Below are 20036 nucleotides of genomic sequence, written 5' to 3'. Positions count from 1 at the left end.
TGTGTTGTATCTCTGTCTGTATACAAAGACATGCATACTGGAAGTGTATTTAGGACAGAAACCAGTCCTTGGGCTCTAAATTATTATTATTATTACTACTTTTAGAAATACACTATAGCAGTGGTTCCCAAACTCGGTCCTGGGTACCCACTGTGGCTGCTCGTTTTTGTTCCAACCAACATCCGTTTTTCATTAGACTCCTAGCCTAATTAAGTGAGCCATTATTTCCCAGTTTATGTGTTTTGGGAATCAATGTAGAAATTACAAAACTAAGCTTGGTAGATTTTTTTTTATTAAAATGGACTAAGCAGTTATATGGGGAATATGTAATTTTTTAAAGTTGTTAACAGTATTTTCAACCTAATTTTCATTCCTCTTTTCCAGGTGCTCTGGTTATTTAATTGATTATTTTCTAATTAGTGGGTCGTTGCAGCTTTCATCATCCCAGGTGTCTGCTATGCTGGTTGTTAATTATCACTATTAGGGTTAAAAGAAAAAAGAAGGGAACAAACTACACAGGAAAAGGGGAAAAAATAGGAAAACAACAAAAGCACTATAGTGCCACAACTGATGCTCCCTCAAAATGTAGGTAATGTGCTTCAACAAAAGTGTCTTATAAATGTAAAAAACATACTGTTGTGTTTTTCTGAATTCAGAATAAGAGAAGAATAAAAAAGACCAGCTAATTAAATGAGATCAGTTGTAATCGATAATTATCACTGATTATGAATCTGGTGGGAACAAAAACCTGCAGCCACAGTGGGTCCCCAGGACCGAGTTTGGGAACCAGTGCACTATAGTAATGTAATAGAATATTTTTCTTTTATAAAACAAATTTCAAAATTCAAAATGTATATAAAAATACATTCTTTATAGTATTAACTATAAAACCAAAAATATCTCTCTATTATACAGTAATAATAAAATCCTGGGATGAGATGAGACTTTTTAGCCTGGGACAAGACGTGACTTTTTCAGAGAGATACTTTCACGTTCCACAAGACGAGACTTTGTGCCAAGAGATTTAACCAGGCCCGGGCTGAAAATAAAAGACAAAGAGTAGATGCAAAGTATAATGTCGTAAAGAACTGAAAAATATTAACGCAATACACAGGCAGAGCAGGTTAGAGATAATGCATTTACTAAAATTCGAAAGTCTCAAAAAAATGATAGTAAAGATCGCATTAGCGCAAACAAACAAAAATTATTACTTGGTGTAAAAACAGAACAGTGAAAAGAGTTCAAATGTATTGTTCGGATTTAAACTTTAAGTCTAAGACTTGTAGATCATCTAATTTGTGTTGCCATCAGGAAAAAGTAGTGTTTCTTCCCAATGAAGAGGTGTATCCATGAGAATTAAAACATTTGTTGTTTGGTGAAAGTGAAATCCACATACAGGAGCATCAGAGTTGTGAAGTGGCTGGCACGTAGTGCAGGCTGGGTTTTTGGCGAGCGAAGCCTCTTAGTTCTACATAGAATGATAGCATCAGTAGGACTAAGCAAGTTTACTGGTTATCTTCAAAGACTTAAGAAAAAGTAACAAACTCTTAACTGCCGGTCAAAAGGAGTTAAATTACAAGGGGAAGCACTAAATAAATATGGAGTAACCTAAAATCTCTAATACTTGTAGTATAACGACTACGAAAACGTGTCCCAACTCTTAAATGTTCTTATTAAGAAAAATGAGATTATTTTAAACAGCTAATGGGAAAACTGTCAATATTGTTCTTATAGCCACATAAAATTACAGTAATCCCTCGCTATATCGCGCTTTGACTTTCGCGGTTTCGCTCTATCGCGGATTTTAAATGTAAGCACATCTAAATATATATCACAGATTTTTCGCTGGTTCGCGGATTTCTGCAGACAGTGGGTCTTTTAATTTATGCTACACGCTTCCTCAGTTTGTTTGCCCTGTTGATTTCATACAAGGGGCGCCTGACGGAGGAGATGTGAGCAGAGGGGCTGTTTGCACAGAGGCTGTTTGCTTAGAAGATACTGACGCTCCTCTAAAATGCGGGCAAACTTAAAAGCACAAGTATTGATTTTTTGATTGTTTGCTTTTCTTTGCGAGCTCTCTCTCGCTCTCTCTCCCTCTGAAATTCTCTGCTCCTGAAGAGAAGAAGATCTATTTGCATTCTTTTAATTGTGAGAAAGAACTGTCATCTCTGTCTTGTCATGGAGCACAGTTTAAACTTTTGACTAAAGGGTGTTATTTCATGTCTAGAGGGCTCTAATAATGTTAACAGTGTGGGAGAGTTTATAAGGGCTTAAAATATATAAAAATAACTACACAAACATATGGTTTCTACTTCGCGGATTTTCGTCTATCGCGGGGGGTTCTGGAACGCAACCCCCGCGATCGAGGAGCGATTACTGTACATCAGTATTAATAAGGAAGTCAGTCAACTTGGATATGTTTCAGGATCAATCATTCATTCATTTTCTAAGTTGCGTGTAGGGGCTGGGGTCTGACCCTGGAGCGTCTCACACAAGGCAGGAATCAAAAGAATATTGCATAACACAATAACTCACACAACAAGCCAAGTTCATGGTTTCAGTAGCCTAATTTGCACATCTTTAGGCTGTGCAAGAAACACATACTTCCTAAAGAAAATGCACAAACTCAGGAAGCAAATTGTTTATATAAAACCCAAGAAAGCATTAATATTTATGTTTTTAATACTATGAAATTAACATACTGTAAATGTTTCTCTCACTAACTCATTCAGATTCTTAAGAGAAAAAGATGATGATTGGCAGTAAATATTTTTAAACTGTACAGAAGAAGATAGACTCTTTACCTAGTGAACAAAAATGTAATTGTGGTTTTAAGACTTTCTTTAATTTATTTATAATTTGTTATTATAATTTACTAGTGTTGTTCAGCAAAATTCTCCAAAGTGTTTTTACAGTGAATAGGCTGTGCTGCTGGTGATCTGGTTTTCTGAATACTTTCCTGGAAATTCGACCTGGCTGGTTTAGAAAAAACTTTTTTCCCCAACACTCCATGATGCACTGCAAGGCCAGTGTGACATTACAAACATGTGGCAACCAATGTCCACTGTTGGATGGAACAGTCAAAAAATCTGCGAAAACTTGTCAATACATTTACACACAAAATGCACATGCAGGAGAAAACTAGAAATGCGTCTGTATATTCATGTCTGAAAGGTTATGTCTATTTTTATGGACTAGTATGTGACCTGAGTGTAATATGTGAGCCTACCCATTTAACAGTATTACCCAGAGAGCTGGGCTTCTAAAAAAAACAGGAAGGAGGGATGGCAGTCTGATACAAGGTCTAAAAATATGTTCACTTTAAAGTGAGGGATGCCAAAAAGCAACTGGGATTAAAATCTGACAAAGAGTTTTGGTGGAAAATTGTACTTTTCAGAGGGAATATCTAAGAAAGCACTGAAAGGAGCAGAAATCCAAGATGTTACAGACAGGACAGATGCCAGTGAAGGTGTAGGCTGAATTAGGTGTTCTCCTAACCATGGTGGAGTTTCAGAACACCCCACAAAAAATTAAAAATAAAAAAATGTCAAAAGAGCTCAATAACATTTGTCTAATAGTGGATGTCAGGTACATTTGAGCTTCTTAACGTTAAAAATATATGCTCTGCGTATAAAAGATAATAATGGACTTAACTGTTTTTTCAGGCCTGTTTTATCATCACAGACAGTGCTTCCTTATTATAAAGTGCAATAAAATTAGCATCGGAAACAGTTGCTGACTTGCTAACGTCAAGTAGCATTATTAAAAACCTCTGCTGTTCTGTGCAGTTATTTTTTTCCCACCTCATTCAGGGACAGTTTCTATCCACAGGTTCTAAGGTTCCTAAACAGTCAATTATAAGAATTCAAATATTGTAACTTGATAGTTTATACTTGCAAGCACATAAAGTATATATAGTATTACTTTCTGTGGTGGGCTGGCACCCTGCCCAGTGTTTCTTTCCTGCCTTGCGCCCTGTGTTGGCTGGGATTGGCTCCAGCAGACCCCTGTGACCCTGTAGTTAGGATATAGCGGGTTGGATAATGGATGGATAGTATGTACTTTGTCTATGTTGCCTATTTTTTATTTATTCAATTTTATTTTTATCAGCAAGTGAGAATTTCATTGTACTTTGTACACATTACAATAACCCTTCACCTTGACATTGACCATCATTTAAATTTAAATGCACTTTGGGGGAGTTTTCTCTATCAGTTTAATTTCATTATTGGGGTATTGTTTCTGTTCTAAAGTGGCTACCCTTGTGAGCCTCCAATATATGGCTAAAGAAAACATATAGTCTCTTATTAAAAAAGGATTTCTGCCTTTACATATACTAGTCAAAAAGATCTGCCAGTTTTGAAGTAGTGGGATACGCTAGTACAACTTTACCAATCTGCTGAATCATACAGTGTTACTTGGCATTTCTTTTTATATAAAACTGATATCTATGCAGCCGTGTGTACAAGAGTCCGTGTGCACTAAGTCACAATGACTGTAACCACATCTCTTCCTTCTCTTTTCCCGAGTTTCATTATAAAAGACTGAAGTCTGCTGTGGTGAGAAATGAAGGTGTCAGCAAGTAAATGTCTTGCAAAACTAAACTGAAACATGGGGGCAACCTTTAATTATATTAAACATATGGAATCCAACAAAAGTGCTCCATCTTAAGATGCCACTTTCTCTCTCTAAAAGCCCACACTGAGATCATGGTCTACAGAATAAACACACAAGTAATAAAACAATATATTTTCAGTTAATCCATCTTCCTGTCTTACCATATCGATCCAAACAGTATCACTGTGTGAAAACAATATAAAATGCTGAACAATATACCCATAAAAAGCAAGCATTTCCCTTTAAGATACACCCTTGCTCGATAAAATAAAAAAGGACAGAATAGCACAGTTATTCAACTTCTGTATGACTTTAAACTTATTAAATGAAATATCTTGTAAAAAGTTAAGCAGTATATATGATAAGCAGCTAAGAAATACCAGGTGTGGTGATAAAACAAAACATTTTACTGTCCAGTAAGTCCACTAAACTACTTTACCCATTCTAGCTTAATGTCCTTCTCCTGGAACTCCATAGCTTGAAGTCACAAAACACCCAGCATATACGACAGGCCAGTACAGCAGTTCTTCCTTTTCCCAATCTCAGATAGATACATAGATAGAACTTTATTTGTTCCCAGAGGGAAATTTGGCAATCAGTGGGTGTATGTTGCTTGGTAAGGTTTCATTTCAGTATTTTTAATTTATTTTATTACAAGTTAACTGTCTATAAATGTATACATTTCTCTCCCAACCATAACTGATGGACTCATAATGAAAGTAACTGCCATCTACAGCTGACTAAGTTTTGGTTTCTGGTGAAATGATTTGCAGATAACATGTTCCACCTTATCACTGTAGTTAAATATCAAAGTACAGTGTACTTAATATTTATAGCATCATCTAGCAAGCACAGAATAAAAAGGATGATAAGCCAAAAGACAATTTATAATATTAATTCTGAATTTGCAATAAGGCCACTCAAAACCAAATACCTAGTAACTTACTATTATCCTGTCACACTGTGAAACCTGGGGATAAATTAGTTGGACAGAAAACAACAAATCTCAAATTAATTTTCCAAATCCCAACCAGAGGGATGCTGAATATGTAATTAATACGTAACTTGTAAAAATAATGTTTTTATTTGAATGTCCATAGCACTCCAAAGCAAGGTTAATGTCCCAGCAATTGTTGATGAGTATTTAAGGTTGGAGTGAGGTGAGGTGGGGTGAGGTGAGGTGGGTGTCTTTCAGGGGGGTGTTCAGCAAGCAAGCATTCATTAAAAAAAAAGAAACTCTGTAAGAGATGCAATTCCGTAAAACAATACAAATTTCTTCTGAGCAGCTCTTAACTCTAATGTCAAATGAAATAGAGCTTTTCCACCAGACCAGTGGCACATGTGCAGACAGACAGAACGAATGCTACAAGATGAGTTAGCAAAGCGGGGTCAAGTGGAAGCGACACCATTTACTGACACACTTCCTTGCATGAACATCAGACATAACATGACAGAAAGCCATCACACGGGAACAAGCCAAGCTCGGAAACTGAACCACGTCAACAAATACTAAGCACAATGATGATTCAGAAAGATGTCATCAAAAGGTAAAAAAAACAAAAACAAAACTGAATGACACTTTCTTCTTCTTCTTTCGGCTGCTCCCATTAGGGGTTGCCACAGTGGATCATCTTCTTCCATATCTTTCTCTCCTCTGCATCTTGCTCTGTCACACCCATCACCTACATGTCCTCACTCACCCCATCCATAAACCTTCTCTTAGGCCTTCCTTTTTTACTCTTGCCTGGCAGCTCTATCCTTAGCATCTTTTTCCCAATATACCCAGCACCAAACATCCAATTTTAACCTGCGTAAACAATTTTAATGATTTGACATTCCTCAGTTTTCTTATATTTGGAACACTCCAACAGTGAATCAAGGAGTAGATTTTGAAAGTGATTAAACAAACTGTGGGTTTGCATAATATAAAATAACTCAACTATTCATTATAACAATCCTAGTTCAGAACATTTACATTAAGATGAAGACAATAAAAGGGAAAACATGTAGTGTTTTAATCAGGCTTGAAAAATGGTAAATTTATTGAATACATGTCTATTAACTGGCAAGATATTTTGTACTCTTTGGTTACAAGAGTTTTTGTATCATATAAAGTAAACAAGAACTTCCTCATTCCCTGGCACTCCACCCCGTTTCCCCAACAGGAAGTTTTTCCTAATTTAAGATAAAGTGTTGTGCTGCTAGAAGTTAGAGACCAGCTTGAAAGTCGCACAGTACCTCTGCATCCTTGAACCGTCTTGGTCTTCATCAGCAGACTCTCCTGGCTGTACCATCTCCTGTTTCAGCTCTCCTATCTCTGAGGCGAAGGCATCAATCAACTGCAAAACATAACATGTCAGCAACATTTTTAGTTGAGGGAGGCGTGGGCTTAAATATATGGATAATGTTAGTCATCTTCCTGAGAATCTGTGGCAACATCCTGATATTGTTATGGTCACCAAAGACTTTCTGTTTAGTTGAGAGATTAAGAAGAAGAAGAAGAAGAAAAAAGAAAAACATTCAAATATACTGTTAAGGATTGGCATTCAAATAACCTCATGGACAATGAGAAAAAAAAATAAGTAAACGCACACTATCATGAATTAAATTCTGTTTATTTTTTTTTATTAATAAGTATTTTTGTATGTGCATGCATTACTATATAATTGATAAGACGGCTTGCAGTTTAATCTGATTAATTAGGTCCTGCTACTAGAAATTATAGCAACTGTAACATTTGTATTTCCAAGTGCAGAAAAGATAACTGAAGAAGTGGCTTTATTCTTGTATTAAGTTATAAACTGTGAATATCTTTGTGAATTTCCCTTTGGGATTAATAAAGTATCTATCTATCTATCTATCTATCTATCTATCTATCTATCTATCTATCTATCTATCTATCTATCTATCTATCTAAACATTTAATGAAATGAACAATAATATAACACTTGCATACAGTTAAGAAATTGAACACAACTGGTGAACTGTTGTCTGCATACATCACAGGATCTCAAGATGGATGTGAATCAGTTTGTGGCTATAAAATCAAAACCTTAGGCAGCATGGGACAGATGCAGGACAGGTACATTTTCACACTGAAGTAAACTGCAGCAGGTTAACTGTTATTTTGACTGCAGTGTGTGCATAATAGAACTGTTTTGCACCATCTAGTGGATACTTAATGTATTACATTAAACCCACTGAATTGACAAATTGTTAATAAGGTGACTCGTAATCCCCTAATTTGGACCATCAGTACTACTATGACTGTTTGTTTTTACTCCAGACATGTTATTAATCAGATGCAATGTCCAGCATTTAATCAAAACAATGTTTTATTCACGGCTTTCCTCCTTATCTGATTTCCTCAATTTCGATTCAGTTGTGAGAAAATTCAATGATAAAATTGTTGCTTTACAGGTAAACACCTGACCCATCTGTTTATTTCTGTATATGTTGCAGGTGTTTGTGCTTCACAGTTGCAAATATGGGTATGTGCCGTGAACCTGTGCTTAGCAAAGAGTAGAATAAACTGAAATGAACTGAAATTTAGAACCTGGAATGATAATGTCCACTGACAAGTACGGTATAAGTAAGTGTAGAAATAGGGGGATTTCAGGTGCTGTTGATTTACTGTATCTTTTACCATAGTAGAGAAAAGCCAAGCAAAATGACACCTTTTATTAGCTAACTAAAAAGATTACAATATGCAAGCTTTCGAGGCAACTCAGGCCCCTTCTTCAGGCAAGATGTAATACAGAAACCGAAGTTCCCTGAGTTTATATCCACACATTAGGACAAGAAACAACAATGGTAAATTTTTGAATGAAAACTCTTAAATGTAAAAAATTAATAGGTTCATTCAGGCTAAGATTAATTTAACAGGAGATAGTTGCCTCGAAAGCTTGCATATTGTAATCTTTTTAGTTAGCCAATAAAAGGTGTCATTTTGCTTGGCTTTTCTCTACATTCATAATGGCTAACACGGTACAACAATCTTTTACCATACAAATGGAAAACTGTCAATTATTATTTATGCTCTTCCTATTTTAGGAATTTATTTTCTTCCCAACAGTGTGTTCTCTTAGTTGTTCTAAAACAGGGTTTGCTTAAACTTTCTAATCCGAGAACCCAAGTAAGAAAAGTGGTTACCATACTAGGACCCAAGAAAAGGATTATTACCATAATGACAGAGGATGCATTCATAAGCAAATATGAATAATACTAAAAGAGAAAAGTGGAAAGCAAAGATTTTGTTAGCTTGTTACAATAATTATCATCATTCAAAATGGAATAAATTTCTGTGGTATGTGCTTAAGTGTTAAAAGTTTTAGTTAAACTGAGGAAACCACTGTACATTTTTCTTTATAACCAGTATTGATTTTTGAAAGGACAGTATAAATGGTCACTTAGGTTAATCACCTGACTCATGGCACCAGAATAAGGAATAAAGTAGTCAAAAATTAATTAAGTTTATTTACCTTGTCTTAAATAAAATATATTTTTAAATAATGTTATCAAATGATCTCTACCATTAATACATTCTTTTAAATGAGGCTGCAAATTTTTCAGCATATCCCGGTTTTCATTTAACAATTTGGATTACAAAGGGCTGAGTCACATGGCTACATTTTTCCTAAAATTTGTATTTTATATGTGCGATACAATAAGTCTTGAAAAAAAATTTGGCAAATAGTCCAGTCTGAAATATTTAAAGCTGTTGACTGATGTGGCGCTGAATGCCTTTTGATAATTTCTGCTGTTCTTACAGTTTTCAAATTCTCCAACAGATACGTCCTACAGTTTATCAGTGGATTGAAATGTATTGAATCATTTTAAAATAGTGTGACAAATTCATCCTCAATGAGGCACATTAAACTTAATTCAAAATCTTTATTGCCCTTCTGTTACAAATTTAATGTAGATTCAATGTATACCATAATGGCAAACATACAATGAGGCACCAACCAGCTGTATATAACCACTGAAACTACATTTCGCATAAAACACTGCCAGAGCAAAATATGTACTCCTGCCATACTGTCTCACCTCATACAACACCCAGAGTTCATCAAATCCTTGATGTTTTGACATTTTAAACTAGTGCCATGGTGCCTTCCTCTCATAAAGCTGTCTGTGTCGTTGCTGTTCTCGCCTTCTTTCTCATATGTGATCTGCCTGTCATTCATTTGACTATATCAAAGATTGGTGTCATGCGGAACATTATTATATTTCTGTGCCACAGCCATGAAAGCTCTTTGTGACGTCTCATCCTGTGGTTCATAGGCAAATCGTATACAATGCAGTAAACAGTACGCTAAAGAGAGGGTGTTATATTACTTGACACAGAATTCATGCGTGGACGAACTCGGCCAATTTTACTTTACAACTATATGGTGACCCAGTGGATGGCGACCCACAGTTTAAGGAATACTGCTTTACAAACTACACCTTTTAGAAATTACTACAGAAAACGTGCTAAGTGGGAGCGTTTAGGCCACCTAAATGCTTCTACCTTAACAACAGACATTATGAAAGAACTTATGAATTATTAGTTTTCACCTACAGGACCAATGTATTTGAGTGGCGAGACATTTCTGACAGCCATAACAATGATGTGAAACTCACAAAGATTACTATTCCTTAAATACTGTGTGTAGGCGTATACATCTGCTCAAACAAACTATGTTTAAAACTTTTAAAAAATTAACTGCAAATGCACAAAATCTGTTGGTGAATGGCTACCTGGCTTAACCATGATGGTGGCACTGACAGACCAGTCAAATGCAGCAAGGGTGTGTTGATGGTATCTGACTGGAAGGTAATTCCTAAACTTTACTTTCTGTCTATGCATTTTTAAAATCTCCTAATCAAGCTCAGCATTTTGGTTAAGTGTTTGGAACTTTTCTTGGAAAGCATCAAGTGCAAGGTACACACTCACCTTGAGTTGGACTTCTGGTCCATTGCAAAGTTAGTTCATCTGCACACTTACACACTTCATCTTACATGTATGTCTTTGAATGTACATGGAAAATATGAGTCCCCGGGGTAAAATTCACACAGGCACAAGAAGAACGTACAAATTCCACCTAGACAGTGGCTAGGAAGTGGTATAAGCCCAGGACTCTGAGGTAGCAGCTATAAATCACCATGATGGCAATTACATTTTCTCATTTAAAAATGAATACACTAAGTGCATCCAGCAGAAATGGCCCTTTAAATATGATGCTTTATTTTTGATTTCAGATAAAATAGTATTCTGTTATTTTAGTTATTCAAGAATCAAGAACCTAGCACTTCAGTTTTATCAGAACTTGGTGATTAAGGTAACAGTGCTAAATTTGACTGTGATTAGTCTATCCCTTAATAATTTACACATGCCATAGACACAATGTAAATTTCACTTCAGAAGTGATAAAATACTATTGATGTGTACTGAAAATGTTTACATTTTTTGAGAATGCAAGCATTTTACACTTTGGTAGTGCACTAACCTGGGTGGTAACACTAGACGACACTTTTACCTGCGATATACTGTGTATAGTTGGACTTGATAAATAGTGACTGTTGCACTATTAGCTTGTCATTAACATCCGACTTTAACTCTTTCTGGGCTGATGTCAACTTTAGTCAAAATTCAGGAGTAGAGGACAGTAATCAGCTGTAAACTGCAACAAAACTCACCCTTACATTTTAGTTTGACTCTCTTTGTTAGAAATAAAGTTACATAGCTTTGTTGATTTAACCTCGATTCCCTCCGTGTGCATGAGTAGCGAAGAGCAAACAAACCTCTAAAATGGCACCGACATCTGTTGAGAGGCCAAAGCGAATGTCCAAAGCAAAATACTTCATGGACGTTTTATGTAATTTCATTGAATAGGACTCTTGACTTGGCAGACTCCGAGTTTGATGCAAGTGATCTGGAAATGGATATCAGAAATGAAAGTGAGGTACCAGCATCATCTGATCAGTCCCCAGCTGATCGTGGCCGTGCATTCCTGCTGGCCATCGAGGTGCTCCCATTGCTCCCATACAGCCACTGCCACCAGAGACGCCAAACATGCGCCAACAGCAGCTACAGCATATAGCAACAGATGTTTTATGTTGAATTATGTGTGAAACCATTGCTCTGTGTGCTTTTCAGAAAACAAAAGTTTTTTGGAAAAAATATTCAGCCATCAAAGAGTTAATAGTCTTTCAAAACTGATCTGGTTTGTTAGGGTGTGACAGATAGGGGGTGCTATCGCTCCCTTGAACCGTTGTACAAAACGCCGGACACAAAGTAAAAGTCCAAAAGTTGACTTTATTTGAACTACACAGTGCACAAAGCACCCTACACTCCACAATACTCATAAATCACTAAACAATACACTAATCAATAATCCTCCACTCCCAGATGCGTTGCCACCCTTCTACTCAGCTCAGCTCAAAGGTCTGGGGATTTCCCACAGTCCTTTATAGTTCTCGACCCGGAAGTGTTTCACCCTCTCTGTCCACGCAGGTCAGATAAAAATCCTTTTTCTTCACCCCGGAAGCACATCATTCCCCTTGTCCATGTGACTCGGACGTACTTCCGGGGCATAGGGCAAACAATATTATTTCCTCCTCCCTGCAGCTCCATCTAGCGGCCCCTGTGGTATCCAGCAGGGCTGTAGATGAAAACTCCATTGTCCAGGATTCCCTGCTGGTCTTCGGGGCACCTCCATGCTGCAGGGAGGGTTCCATCTGGCGGCCTGGGGGGTATTGGCTGGGATAAACGACCGGCCATATGCCACACAGGGGTTAAAAATGTATATGCTTATTTGTAAGTTTCTGCTTAGTCCACAAAATTATGTGTGTTATGTGAGAACAGCTATAATCTCTGCTCACCTCAAACAAGAAATACTAAGTTATGGTCTGTGATTGACATTCTGGGCTCACCCTGAATGACTGGCTGATTCAGCTCCTTATTTTTCCTTTTGAATTCACATTTTAAATTATTTAAATGTGCATTTTTTTCACATTCTAAAAATATCTCAATTAGGGTGATTTTATTGATGGCCTCCATGCACACAGCTTGGAAGGCTAATTTTGCTTGAAATGCTCAAGAAATGTGGTTGAAAGTTTTTTCTGCTAATGTCATTATGCATCACATAATGTCTTTCACAGGGTAGTATTATTATTAAATAAGAGAAAGGTTATACAAGTCATTAAATATATGTAAAACCATCTGCACTTGGCAAAACTTAAAGGGACATGCCACAGAAGAAAGAAATTATACTGATGATATTTTCACAAGCACACAGTTTTCCATTAATTCTTCACACGAGGGGTCGCACTCTGTCTTGACTGGTGAAGCAATGCATAGTAAGAGCGTGAAGTCAGCTTTAGAGAATGTCAGTTATTCTGTTTGGGTCATTTATAAGCATGTGTTTAGTCGCCACCTGCTGGCCATTTCTGGCACTGTATCCCTCCTCAATTATTACTGTAAATTACTTTTCCCAGGCTTGTTTCTCTGCTAGCATGAACTTTAAATTGAAAGTTTAAATTTTCATTTTTAAAAAGATGTGAATCTATACAGTTCTCTAAATATAAAATAATACCTACCAATCCATCTACTGTACTGTATATGGAAGCTTATGGAGGCATCACTGAAATAAAGAAGCAATATTATTACTTGTTTTGTAGGCATTCTGCATGTTAAGTTTCATGATTTAGAAGTACTAAGTGCAGGAAGTAAATATGCTACTGTGTTGATATTATGCGGGATCATTTCACAAATAGCTTACATTGTTTTCTTTGTTGCTAACTCTAAAGCATAGACTATTGTAAAAGAATTGTCTTTGTCTTGTGTTGTCTACAGAATCTATAAGATCTTGCTTGGTTAACTGTAATATTAACATGCTGATACCCTCTGCAGTAATGTTGTGTGTAGAGGTATCCACAAAATAACATTACAGTACATTGTATTTCAAGCTACTGATGTATATACTGTCACACACGTGTGCATGGGAGGCAGCTAAAGGGCTTGAATGAGGGAAATTCCGAGCCAGACAGGATGTGACAGAGTATTCTGATTCTTTTTCTCGTTTTTCTGCAGACCACTCACGGGAAACTCCGCCTGACCTTATTGACGTCGCTTCCAGGTCCAAACCTATGGATAAAGACCTTTATGGTTCTGGCCCCTATGATGTTATTTCCGGGCCGAAGCCTATGGATGAAGACCCTACCGGTCCCGGCCCCTTTGATGTCACTTCTTATACTGGCCTTTAAAAGCCTCCACCTTTCCCCTATTCCCTCAGATCTGTTTTGAACTCTGGTTTATGCACATCAGTGCTATCACTTGCTTCAATTTTGCAGCCAGGAAAATAATATACGTATGGCTGCCCCAAACCTTGCTATGGCTCTTGGTTGGGTTTGTGACAATACATATAAAGTATATCATGTGTATACAGTACTGTAATATAATGCACATGTTAGTAGATATATCTATACTAATAAAAGGCAAAGCCCTCACTGACTCACAATCATCACGCCTCCCACATAATCACGTGAACTGACTGTGAGCGCAGTACGTAGAAAACAATAAAGAGCTCCAAAAAGCTCTGAAGAAAACAAAAATTATACAATTGAAAAGGCAGCGAAACAATAAGAAGCGAGCGAGTGACACATACAAGCATATTCATAAGTGCAGCTACTGCGGAAACAAAGCACGGTTTAAACCTTAAGTTTAAATTAAGTTTATAGACAGGCTGCCGCTGGCGTTTGTCATGCCCACAACTAATGCGGGATACAAGTTTAATGAGAGGATGCAGGGTATAATTGAGAGTTTTGATCACTTTGTAACTAAGTTAAAATTGCTGGTGAAGGGCTGTGCTTATGCAAATTCCGAGAGACTGTGTTTGTGGGGGGACTGACAGTTGAGGCGGGTGGATGAGTCACGTCATCATCTCCCCTCCCATTCACCTCATTTCGCTCTGAGCTGAGCTCCGCGGCTAACGCAGTCTTGTGGAAGCAACTTTGTGACGCTGCCACCAAATACTCACAGAAAAATCCACAAGTTAATACACACGCTGTCTCTAGAGTTGCTCCACACTCTGAATCCTCCAGGCACTACTTACAAAAGGTTACATTGACAATCATGTTATGTTATTTTTAAAATGTTTCCTTTTCTTAGCACAAGCACAGCTGAGAAGCTTCGATGCATGTGCTCCATAACGCGTTAAAAAATAACGCATTTAATCATACTTTGCATTCCAAGCAAAGGGGAACTTCTGTCAATGCATGATTTCCTGGTACACCGATTACATTGATACACACATCAGAGCTACAAAAATGGAAGAGTCTGAAGAAAGCGCATTGCTAGGACTGATTGGAGGAAAATTTCATTTCAAAAGACTACCCGACGGAAGCCTTGATAAAAGTGTGGTTTTGTGCAAACTGTGCAAAAAGGAGTTTGCATAACACAAAGGTGAAGCTGGTCAAATTAACTTTTATGTTTCTGCCTTATTTTTTTAAGATGAAATTTTTCTTATTATTATTTAAAGACAATACCATTCTGAACATGTACTTAAAGTACTTAGAATACCACTTTATTTTTAAGTCTGCCCAATTTAAGCCACGGATGATGATTCTGATTTGAATTGAAATGCAGTTTAAATGCATTTTTTTTTTCAGAAATTAAAAGAGCTTGAGTTTACAATATTCATGTCCATGTCTATTATTTGATTCTGTCGCCCACTAAAACCCTTTTAAATTAAAAAAAAAATTTGTGCTTTGGGGCAAATTTACGTGTACGATTTACATGCGATGAATCAAGATTAATTAATTACAAAGCCTCTAATTAATTAGATTAATTTTTTTAATTGAGTCCCACCCCTAATATATATATATGGATATGTATATTATATATGTATATATGTACATATGTATATGCATATATATATATATATATGTGTGTGTGTACACACACACATATATATACATATGTATGCATATATATGTGGATGTATATGTATATATACTGTATATATGTGTGTATATGTATATATACTCAGCAAAAAAAGAAACGTCCTCTGACTTTCAAGTGTTTTTACTTTCAGTAAACCTAATGTGTAAATATTTGTATGAACACTAAATGAGTCAACACCATAAGACATAAACTAAAAATGTTTCACAATGTGTCCCTGAATGAAGGGAGGCTCAAAATCAAATGTACCAGTCAGTATCTGGTGTGGCCACCAGCTGCTTGAAGTACTGCAGTGCATCTCCTCCTCATGGACTGGACCAGATTTGTCAGTTCTTGCTGTGAGATGTTACCCCACTCTTCCACCAAGGCACCTGCAAGTTCCTGGACATTTCTGGGGGGAATGGCCCTAGCCCTCACCCATGGGATTGAGATCCAGGCTCTTCCACTGCGAGGATGATCAGCTGTCCTTCCTGTCTCCCTCTAGCGCTGTCTTAGGCGTCTCACAGTGCGGACATGGCAATTTGTTGCCCTAGCCACATCAGCAGTCCTCATGCCTCCCTGCAGCATGCCTAATGCACGTTCACGCAGATGAGCAGGGACCCTGGGCATCTTTCTTTGGGTGTTTTTCACAGTCGGTAGACAAGTCTCTTTATTGTCCTGCGTTTTTAGAACTGTGACCTTAAATGCCTACTTTCTGTAAGCTGTTAAGGTCTTAATGACCATTCCACAGGTGCATGTTAATTAATTGATTATGGTTAATTAAACATGCATGGAAAACATTGTTTAAACCCTTTACAATGGAGATCTGTAAAGTTATTTGGATTTTTAAAACATTATTGTTGAAATACACAGTCCTGAAAAAGGGACGTTTCTTTTTTTGCTGAGTATATATACTGAGTATACTTTAGACATAAATTGTATGTTGTCGTACCTTGCATAACTGAATAACCTTTATGGTACAATAACAATTCAATACATTTATGGTCACTACAGTATTTTGATATAATAATCTTCATGTGGGAAAAGGCTGACACGCATAAATAAGTAGAGGCAAATAATGCGCTCTTAGAAGGACTTCTTATGCTTAATGATTGAGTGACTCACCCGGAACGATGCTTCGGTGTGCCTGTCTTTGCTTTTTAATTCTGTCTTTGCTTTTCAATTCTTTTTTTGCTGAGTATATATGTTTGTGTGTGTGTGTGTATATATATATATATATATATATATATATGTATATGTATATAGCCCATCATCACCAACTGTCTCTGCTCTATTGGGCTATGTTTTGAACATTGTCATTAGTGCTTTCTGTTAAAATTTATTGTTAGAGAGGTTTATTGTTTTGTTGAGTTGTGTAATAATTTATTATTGCTGTCAGGATTTGGGGAGGGCCTTTTGCATACAGTTAGGTCCATAAATATTTGGACAGAGACAACTTTTTTCTAATTTTGGTTCTGTACATTACCACAATGAATTTTAAATGAAACAACTCAGATGCAGTTGAAGTGCAGACTTTCAGCTTTAATTCAGTGGGGTCAATAAAATGATTGAGTGACTGTGTGTGTGTGCCGGGTCAAGGCTGGGTGTGTTCCTGGAGTCCCCACATCAATATAAATACATCAACATTTTTCTGATGGTGTGAATCTTAGTGTCATCGCAACCACTACAAACTGGTTATTAGGTAATTGTGTTAGTATAATTAAACCTGTTATTCTGCTGAATAAAGGAAGTACATTGTCTTCTCAAGAAAGAAATCTATCTAAGGCTGTTGGGTGAAATGAAAGTTATTTTATGCAACAGATTGCCAAGAAACTGAAGATTTCATATAAAGATGTTCACTACTCTCTTGTGGGAAGAGGGCAAACTGGACCTAACTAGAATAGAAAAAGGCTTTTCTAGGCTACAGAAATAAATGTTTTGCTTTCATTATGCAATTACTTTTCTGTAGCTGACCCTTCATCATTGGCATAGTACATCCCATGGGGGCAGGCGTACAGGATTATTGTTGTGAAGCAGAATAGGAATGGAATTGTTCCTCACCATTATTTCCTGACTGAATTCTGTAACGAGCAAGGCAAGTCAGTACAATACTGACCAATTAGGTAGGACTTTTGAAGCATGTAATTAACATAGAGGACACCTTCAATGTCATAAAAATTGTACACATTGCCTTCCCAGCACTGGCTTGGGGCTTAAATTCCTTTTATGTTGGATAATCAGCATGCTTTGTTTTGATAATTGTTTGGACTAAGTTTAATTCAGTTATAAAAAACATTAATTTTCTGCCTCAGTTAAAATTTATTAACTTGTGATTCTCATTGGATCATTTATCCTTGACTTTGGCACACAGTTTGTGGTCCTGGTACACTTACACTGCCACTAAGCAACAACGAATCTAGGAAGACACATTTTTTTTCTAGAATTAAAAAGTCAGTGCTAGTATGATATTGGATTTTATAGTTTTCAGCCTCCATGTTGATTGCATTCTATAACATGTATAATATAAACCCCAAATGCTCATAACTTGTAAATTACATAATGCAACACAAAGGAGATAATTATTAACCACTTAGAAAATAAGCCCTATAGAAAACTCTGTAATGTTAGCACTCCAAACATTCTGATATCCCTAGGCTAGGTTACTACCCTGCAGACATTTACTTGACCGAGTTAAGATTATGATTCTGAAAATAGATCTGAGGAGGGATCTGAACTATAAGAGAAAATGTATTCCCGTTAACAAAACAAAAAGACATCTTTCGTAATTCTTGAGAACTTTCCCCAAGGGCAAAACAGTTTATCTAGATAATAAAGCTGTAATTGCTACTTGCTACTCTGTAATAGTTTCATCTACTTGGTGTATCTTCTTATTAAAACCCAAGGATTACAGCTTTTAAAGTAATATGTCATTCTCAAGAAGTACTTAAGACTGCTGCCTCACAAACGCCAGGACCATGGTCGAGCTTGAGACTCGACCACTATCTGCTGCACCTGGCGTATCTTCTACGTGTTTCATGCGGACTTACCCTAATGTTTTTACACATTTCAAGGACATGTTAATTTCATCAGAAAACCTATGTTAGCTTTGTGTGTGTGGCCTGTGATGGAGGGCTAGCCTCATCCAGTGCAGGTTCCTGACTTCTATGAAATGGTACCTGAACAGGCTTCACTTCCTACAACTCTTTAACGGACTTATTATGTCCCAGAAATGGATGAATGAAACTGTCAGATCTCTGAAATTGAAAGGAAAACACCTCACAGCCCTCCAATATTGCACCAGAAACACTTGAATAGTCACTTGTTATGAGATGTTTACTTTGAAATGTATTTGGCTTGGAATAAAATTTTCTAATCAAAAGTATTTTTTTATAATTGGAACATTTCTGTGCAGTTACTTTTGCTGCATAATGTCTCCTGATTGTGATTAGTACATGGTGCAGCAATGTTGTTTTTTGGCATACAGACGCAGCCATGTTATCATTTCCAATACTGGGACGCTGCCCCAGATGGCCAAGAAACATGTTTTCAGAAGTCATCAGCGTGGCCCCTTAAATACTGGTGTGACAATTCACTCGTATCCGTGATTTGATTAAAAAACTCAAGTAAACATACCAAGATTTTCTCTCTCAAATTTCTGTTTTCTGAACATTCAACTTTCCCTTTGACTTTGATTCCTGATTAGTGATTATGCTTTGGTGCAGCAGGTTTCATCTTTTAAGCAATTTCTGGTTTTGATTACATTTTACCTCATGGTCCTCCTCCAGCCTTGGGGCAGAATATCACTTTTTATAGTAAACCACCAGTTGTCCTTACTTATTAAAGACAGCAAACATTATGGATAAAAACTTTTTTCTTGTATGGTCTTTTTAAAGAAAATTCAGGACTATACCTTCCACTTACCAATCAACCAATTATACTGTATCTTAACTCTAAACTTAAAAAAATAGACACTCAGCAAAATAGGGGCAGCACGGTGGTACAGTGGTAGTGCTGCTGCCTCGCAGTAAGGAGACCTGGGTTCACTTACCGGGTCCTCCCTGTGTGGAGTTTGTATGTTCTCCCCATATCTGCGTGGGTTTCCTCCCACAGTCCAAAGGCATGCAGGTTAGGTGCACTGGCGATCCTCAATTGTCCCTAGTGTGTGCTTGGTGTGTGTGTGCCTGCAGTGGGCTGGCGCCCTGCCTGGGGTTTGTTTCCTGCCCTACGCCCTGTGTTGGCTGGGATTGGCTCCAGCAGACCCCCGTGACCCTGTAGTTAGAATATAGTGGGTTAAAAATGACTGACTGACACTCAGCAAAATCTAAAGTTAGTTAAAAGGGGAACCAGTTATTTATATCATTTAAAGTTGAAATACTCAAGACCAGTAGCAAAAAATATCCCCACTGAACTTAAAGGTTCTGCACACTTTTGCATCAATATCTGCAAACAGATATTTCCTGTATGTCAGGGGTGTCCTAAAAAGTCCACAGTT

General features: G+C 37.0%; 1 protein-coding gene across 2 annotated transcripts in view; it reads right to left on the bottom strand.

Annotated features, from left to right (window-relative positions):
• Nucleotides 1–20036, bottom strand: part of rin2 (Ras and Rab interactor 2) — a 213659-nt gene that overhangs the window by 83491 nt on the left and 110132 nt on the right. For both annotated transcript variants that reach the window (XM_039738550.1, XM_039738551.1), the window contains exon 4: nucleotides 6856–6956. In XM_039738550.1, the coding sequence (XP_039594484.1) occupies nucleotides 6856–6956 (101 nt within the window). The remainder of the gene's footprint in view (nucleotides 1–6855; nucleotides 6957–20036) is intronic.

The sequence above is a fragment of the Polypterus senegalus genome, chromosome 16 (genome assembly GCF_016835505.1).
Source record: "Polypterus senegalus isolate Bchr_013 chromosome 16, ASM1683550v1, whole genome shotgun sequence".
Lineage (NCBI taxonomy): Eukaryota > Metazoa > Chordata > Cladistia > Polypteriformes > Polypteridae > Polypterus > Polypterus senegalus.
This window is presented reverse-complemented; position numbering and strand designations above follow the sequence as displayed.